We start from the raw sequence: 7,131 nt of genomic DNA on the forward strand, positions 1-7,131 counted from the left end.
TTCTTATCAAAGATACAGGCAGGCTTGTGTTCATGGATTATGGTGATAAACAGAGGTGTGGACCTACAGTGCACACAACTGCTTAAAGTGAACCATTTTGATGATAATAACTACTGGCATTTGATGACAATGGTTCATTGTTATTAGCTTATGACTAACAATATCATATAGACATACATGTATACAAATCACATGTAATACTCCAGTTAAAGTCCAGGGCATGATTGGGATGGCGTCAAGAAGTCGGGAAAGGCTACTTAGGGTCCCCCTGGGGGATGGGATGTGTTATTGAATGTGAGAGAACCTGGCCCAGGCTCTGCCAGAGGCTTGACAATGGGGATCCAGACCTGGCAGTGGAGCGCTGAGCCTGAGATGGAAGTCACACTGGTGATCCCTTAGAGACAATCACCTGTGCTTGCTCTGGCGTTGTTCATGTCTCTCGGTCTCTTTCTAGGCCAAGTCTTCTGAGGAGATGGGTCACTGGCTAGGCCTCTTGCTCTCTGAGTCAGGCTCCAAGACAGACCCAGAAGAGTTCACCTATGACTATGTGGATGCTGAGAGGGTTTCCTGTATTGTGAGTGCTGCCAAAACCTCTCTCTTGTGAGTATGAGGGGGGGGGGGCTTCCTCTATCATTCACTCTCCCATTGTAGCCATGCTTCTAGACTCTAGACCCAGACCAGCCTCTGAGAGAGAGAGACTGTCTTCTAATGAGAGAGAGCACAGGGCTCAGCCCCACTGTGCCCAGCAGCAGGAAGAGGCAAAGTCCAAGGCTAAGGAATAGCCCTCAGGAAAGCCCACAAAGAGCTGGGGGCTGGGCCAGGCCCCGGGGCTAGCTGGGGCTCTGGTTGGACACGCTCCAGCTCCCTAAGGCAGTGACCACCTTTCCTGGCCCTCACTGGGTCTCCAGTATAGCCAGGAGCAAGCTGGAGCTCCAGGAGAAACTTTTTGGCATAGGAAACCAAAACCAGTACTGGTGAATGCTGGCTGAGCCACTGTAACAGGACCATTTTCATTTGTACCTAACAGGGACGGCGTCTAGTCTGTTCAGCCCCTGGGTATATGGTGGGGATGGAATGAGAAAGGATCTTGTGGCTGCCACTGTGTGGGGATCCTGAAAGGGAGGAATCTGGAACAGACAGGCACAGGATGCTAAGAGTGGAGGAGTCTGACCTGAATAGTTCTAGGAAAAAGATTCTGAGAAGAGGGAAGAGATTACCCTTAAACCCATCCAGACAGATTTTCATCCTCAGATCTTAGTGCAGTCCAAGAGCTTTTGCCTGGGATCCTCGGCTGTCCTCTACCCTGTCCTTGAGGCTTCATGCCTGCTGTGTCCCACCGTGTCTTCCAGACTGATGCAGAGGAAGTTCTCTGAGCCCAACACGTACATCGATGGTCTGCCCAGCCGGGACCCACAGGAGGAGCTGTATGATGATGTGGAGATGTCGGAGTTGACAGCTGCAGTAAGGACAGCACCCAGGGGTCTATGGCTGCCCACCCTTCCTCATGCTAGACCACCCCACAGGGCCACTGATGCAGGCGCCCAGCACAGAAATCTCAACTTTTGTATGGGAGCCTATTCAGTTGGCTTGGAGACTAGATGGAACCACTGCTTGGCTTCCCCGGTCAGTGGCTTAGTATGGAGCCTGAGAGTAGGGGCAACAAGGTCAATATTGATGGCTGAGGTGGGCTGTCCATTGAATGGAGGATCCTGGCCCTGAAGTGCTTGCTGTATGAGGGATTCAGACCTCAGCACCCTACACGAAGGTTCAGCCCTTGTCCTCGTTACAGACGAGGAAACAAGGATCAGGGAAGCAATGACCATGTCCTGGTCTTCTGGAATAGCCATTCTAGGACTCAATGGTAGGCAGGGGGCACTATCCCAGAGGAAGGATGTCCCTGGGAATGTCAGTGTGGGCTGGTACCCTATCCATGTGGAGGTCATTATGAATGCCACCTGACTCTTTTGTTATCTGCAGGGGGAACCTGCTGGGGAAGCCTCCCCTGCCGTAGATGCCACTACTGACAGCCAGCTTGACCGAGTCTACCTGGACCTCACGCCAGTCAAGTCCTTCCTATACGGCCCCAGTGGGGTTCAGGCCCGGGCCGCCTCCCCTCCACCATACCTGGAGCATACGGGTGATGGCCTCCCTATAGACCCAGGCCCAGGCCCCACCCCAGATGAAGTCTGCAGGACGTCTCCAGAGAACTTGGCAGGCCAGGTACGGGCCATTCTCTCAGCCAGTCAGCCCTGCCTCTCCCTAGGCTTTCCAGCCAGCCCAGTCTCGTGCTTTTCTCCCTGTGCAGAGGCAGCTGGAGAGCCAGGAGCCCGAGGAGCTCACCCTGAAAACCCCCACTGTCAAGTTACAGGCTGAGCAGCAGAGAATCTCTTTTCCTGCAAATTGTCCTGACACCATAGCTACCACGCCAGCCAGCGCCAGCCCACCTGTGAAGGACAGGCTGCGGGTGACCAGTGCAGGTGCCTGTGCTAGATCAGAGCTTAACCTTTTACAAGTGGCTTGGAGAAGGTAGCCCAATCCCCTCCCTTCCAGATGATGACATGAAGGTTCAGGGAGGCCAAGGGGTTTTGTCCCAGATTGTATAACAAAGATAGTGTGAACTGTTTCCTTTCCCATCCATCTTGGGCTGAGCTGGTGGTCAGCTCTGCTCTTCGGTCCAAGCCCTGGGCTCGGTCTGAGCCAGGGAAGCGGGCTGGGGCTGCTTCTGATCCAGGGACTCTGACACAGCGCTTCTCCACTCTGGGTCTGTAGAGATCAAACTCGGCAAGAATCGGACAGAGGCTGAAGTGAAGCGGTACACTGAAGAGAAAGAAAGACTGGAAAAGAAGAAGGAAGAGATCCGGGGGCATCTGGCTCAGCTCCGGAAAGAGAAACGAGAGCTGAAAGAGACTTTGTTAAAATGTACAGGTATGGACCTCCAGGTGGGGAGGTGGGGAGGAATGGAAAAGGGCTCAGGTAGGCTTTGTGGGGGATGACCTGCCTTCCAGACTGCTGGGTATGAGCCCTTCACCCTTCACAAGGCCCCTCTTCCTACTGGTCCTGTCTGAAAGTCTGCATCCTGCACACAGGGAACCTCTGATTGTTTTTAATAGGACTAGCAGGTTGTTCTGCTGGTTTTCCATGTTGTGTCAAGGCCTTGTTTTGAGGTCTGGGTCATCTGACTGGCATCCTACATCATCCCTATGTTAACCACACCTGCATTGCATGGTCCTTGATTTCCAGATTGTACTTCCTTATAGTGAATAAAAGTTAAAAGTCTGAGGCCTTCTAGGTTTTCCATATCACCCTACCGTTTGAAGTCCATTTCCTAGCCACCTACTTCTTGTAGGAGCTTTCCAAGTAATTCCACTGGAGTCTTGTGCCATCGTTTTGTACTCATTTAAATTGCCCCACCATGATTACTGGCCTTGGCTGAAATGTCGCCCTTGTAGCTGGCTTAATTCTTTCTCCAGACAAGGGAGTCCTGGCCAGCCTGGAGCAGAAGCTGAAGGAAATTGATGAGGAGTGCCGCATCGAGGAGAGCAGGCGTGTGGACCTTGAGCTCAACATCATGGAGGTGAAGGAAAACCTGAAGAAGGCAGAGGCTGGGCCTGTGACACTGGGCACCACTGTGGACACCACCCACTTGGATAGCATGAGCCCCCGTGTGAGTTCAGGCACCGTAGCTCCTCTGAGCTGCTTACAGGGCCACTTGGACATGGGATGGGGGAAGTGGGTTATGTCTCCTTCTCCTTTACCTAACTCTCCTTTTCCATAGCCCAAAGCTGCCACTCCCACGCCTGTCCCAGACTGCACCCCAGTGAACTCTGCTTCTGTGCTTAAGAACAGGCCTCTTTCGGTCATGGTCACAGGCAAAGGCACCGTTCTACAGAAAGCTAAGGTAAGTGGTTATTTCCCCCAGAACAGCGAACAAGACTTCTCCTCTGATGCAGGGAACACTTTGTGGGTTTAGGCACTTGCTTGAGCAAGAGCTTTGCTTTCAACAGAAAGCAGAGGTCTGACTTCACTGTGCCTAAGGCTTCGTTGTTGACACTGGTTAACTAGAAAGATGGCTTGCACTGTATTCCTGAATAAGCCCAAGGATGCTTCTGTTACCTTCCCACCACTTGTAAGTAGATTCAAAGGGACAACTGCTTCTCACAGAGTGCAAGCAAAGAGTTTTCAAACCAGAAAAAAAATTATCTCAAAGAATTATACTATTAAAATCAAAATAGACTTAGGTAATGTGGCTTGTCCCAATTGGCTTGCTGACTAAAGGATCAGCAAGGCATAAGCAAGGAATGGATCCTAGGACTGGGTTACAGCCTAAGCTAGACAGGGAATGTTACTAATCCTTAACTCATTTGCATAATAAGGAACATGTCAAGGGCTGCCTTTGTTTTTGGCAAATGCTATTCTTGCTTGGACTGCTTACCTGGAGATCCTTGGAGGCACCCAGATTAATGGCCAACAATTTAATCCATTTGAGCCTTTGTCCCTCATTGCCACACTAGACATCACTAGTTGCTTACAGCACTTTGCCATATCACAGCCTCCAAAATCTCTTTAGAGGGGTTCTGTGCAGAGTTAAACACACAGGGTTTGAAACATCATTGCCATCTCTATTTTAACTGCATAAACTTATTTTCTTATTTTTTTCTATATAAGTAAAGCTTGCTACAAAGAATAACTCTCTTTTTTTGGGGGGGGGTGCTGGTATTTGAATGTCACACTAGGAATGGGAGAAGAAAGGAGCAAGTTAGGAAATCAACACCATCAAAAGACTCTTGGTGTCAAAATGGACCTTCTTGACAATCCTGCTTCAGTAAAGTCGTCGTTAAAGCAGAAACTTGGAGCAAGGGTGAACCTATTTGGGAGAAAAAAAACATCACAGAACTGGAATACGATGAATGAAGAGCTTTGGCTGAAAGCAGAGAAGCTCTATCCCTTTGCTAAGTCAAAGGGAACGTAACAGCAACAAAGGCTTCTTTGGAAATCTAAGTCTTTCAGCTGCAAGCAAGTCATTGTTGTATTTAGGATGTTCTGTGTTTCTCTTTTGAAGTTTTATCCATTGCTTTATCAAGATTTTTAAGTAGCAGAAAGTTTCTGATAGTTAGACTTTGGTGGAAGAGAAATTTAGGTATCAAGGTCATGTGGCTTTGTTATCTGAGAAGATCTAAACACTTGACTGTCATCTCTTATCTGATACCTGTCCATGTGGGGGATTAAACCATCCTTGCCCCCAGTATTAGTTGGTCTATCTCTTCAGTGATTTTAAACAGCATTGATAGCACCTGTGTAAAACCACTTACAGTACGGACTTTGAAAAACAAAGGAACTATTTGGGACAAAGCTAGGACAATGACCCTCCTAAAGTAAGGGCTTTTTTTTCCAGTCCAAGGGAGGCCTGAATCAACTGCTTTTAAATGAAATTGTAAGTGATGCTATAATATATAGAAAAATATGTTTTAATCTCCATCATTTAGGACAGTGAATTTTGAATTTACCTTTACATCACTATAGAAAAACAATTACTGTGTTTACAGATTCAGTCCTGTGATCAATCCACTTTTAAGGAAAGAGTTATTTAATATAATATTCTTTTAGTCCTCATTTTGAAGATGTTTTTATTTCTAGTCCCCTTGCAAGAGAAAAACATGGTGAATTGGCTAGGGTAACCTTCTCTTAAAATTGGCAGTGCTATTCTCTGTGCTGCTCTGTCTCCTCCTGTGACAGTGTTGTTGGTTAGCAGAGGTTGAAACATTTCATATGTCATCCCTGCCTCATTTCATGGGACCTGAATCAGAGTTCTCTAACACTGATTCCTTAAAGTCTTTTTTTTTTAATTTTTTTATTGTCTTTCTAATCCCAGGGCATTTATTTCCTGTGTCATAAACACTTGGTAACTGTTACCAAGTGGTAAGTTTGATTTTTTTTTTAAATAAAATGGTCACTGTATTTTGTGTTTTCCTTGTGGTTGATACAATGTCACAGTTATTTAGCTCACTGAACTTTAGAACATATATAGTTAAAACTAGTAGAACCTAGTAGGATCCTAGCAAGAGATTTTAAGCCTCCTTAAGCCAAGTGACCAAAGTAAGCCTGAACAAGGATTTTAATACAATGGACAAAACACACATAAAAAATCTAAAGAAACTATTTATATATAGGAAACTGAGGAGAAAAGTCATGTTTCTGGAAGTTAAACAGACTTCTAAATAATTCTTGGGAAAAGGAAACATGCCAATTCTTGGAAGGTTGTCTAAGTAATAACTAAGGAAGTTGGTCACATAAATGTGCTTATTTAAGAAATGATAAAACAATACCCCGATCCTTAAAAATGCAATAAAAAGACAACATAAGGCCATAAAAAAGAGGCTTTAAAATATGCCAAAATTGTTTAGGTACAAGAAAATACTGTGAATATAGCAATGTGAACATTAAAGAAATATGAATTTTCCATGGTATAGTTAGTATTGTTCTGATACCAAAATTTCTATATAAAAAATTAAACCTCACTTTCAAATTTGGTGAAAAAATGAAATAAAAATATCAGTCAACAGAATTCAGCAGTGTATAAAGAATGATGTATCATAAATAGATGTTATCCAAAGAATCAAAAGAGTGGTTCAGTGATTGAGTATGCAAATGACCCCATTAACAGATTAAATGAGAAAAAACTTTACCTGTGAGGAACTGGAAAGACAATACCATAAATCCCAATGCTCCTAACACCCTAGTATCCAGAGATAGGACTCAAACCTTCTTGACCTGACAAAATGACTCATAGAAATTTTAACAAATCTAATGGTGAAAACACTGGCAGTCTAGAATCAGGTATGGATAAAGGGCATTATCACTACTCAATAATAATAATAAAAAAAACAGTATCCAGAAGAGCCTGCACAATACAAAATGATAAGAAGAATGATATCCAGCTTCAGAAGAAAGAGACAAAACCATTACCATTGGTAAATGACATTTTCCTACAAATGTAAGAGACTCAACTCTTAGAACTAGAACCCGAGGCTTCAGGGAAATGGCAGGGTTTGGATCTTTACTAGAAAAAGTTAAGATAGATCTTACAATGTTTTCTTTTTTGCAAGGAAATATATACTAATTAAAGGTAAAAGT

General features: G+C 45.2%; 1 protein-coding gene across 1 annotated transcript in view; it reads left to right on the top strand.

Moving 5' to 3' along the window:
* Positions 1-5,955, top strand: part of Afap1l2 (actin filament associated protein 1 like 2) — a 96,096-nt gene extending 90,141 nt beyond the window's left edge. Inside the window, 8 exon segments of the mRNA XM_048338205.1 lie at positions 455-600; positions 1,350-1,461; positions 1,978-2,220; positions 2,306-2,477; positions 2,770-2,925; positions 3,471-3,664; positions 3,776-3,898; positions 4,734-5,955. Of these exon segments, the coding sequence (XP_048194162.1) occupies positions 455-600; positions 1,350-1,461; positions 1,978-2,220; positions 2,306-2,477; positions 2,770-2,925; positions 3,471-3,664; positions 3,776-3,898; positions 4,734-4,760 (1,173 nt within the window). The 3' untranslated portion in view covers positions 4,761-5,955.
* Positions 5,956-7,131: the final 1,176 nt, after the last annotated feature.

Source organism: Perognathus longimembris, chromosome 2, assembly GCF_023159225.1.
Source record: "Perognathus longimembris pacificus isolate PPM17 chromosome 2, ASM2315922v1, whole genome shotgun sequence".
NCBI lineage: Eukaryota > Metazoa > Chordata > Mammalia > Rodentia > Heteromyidae > Perognathus > Perognathus longimembris.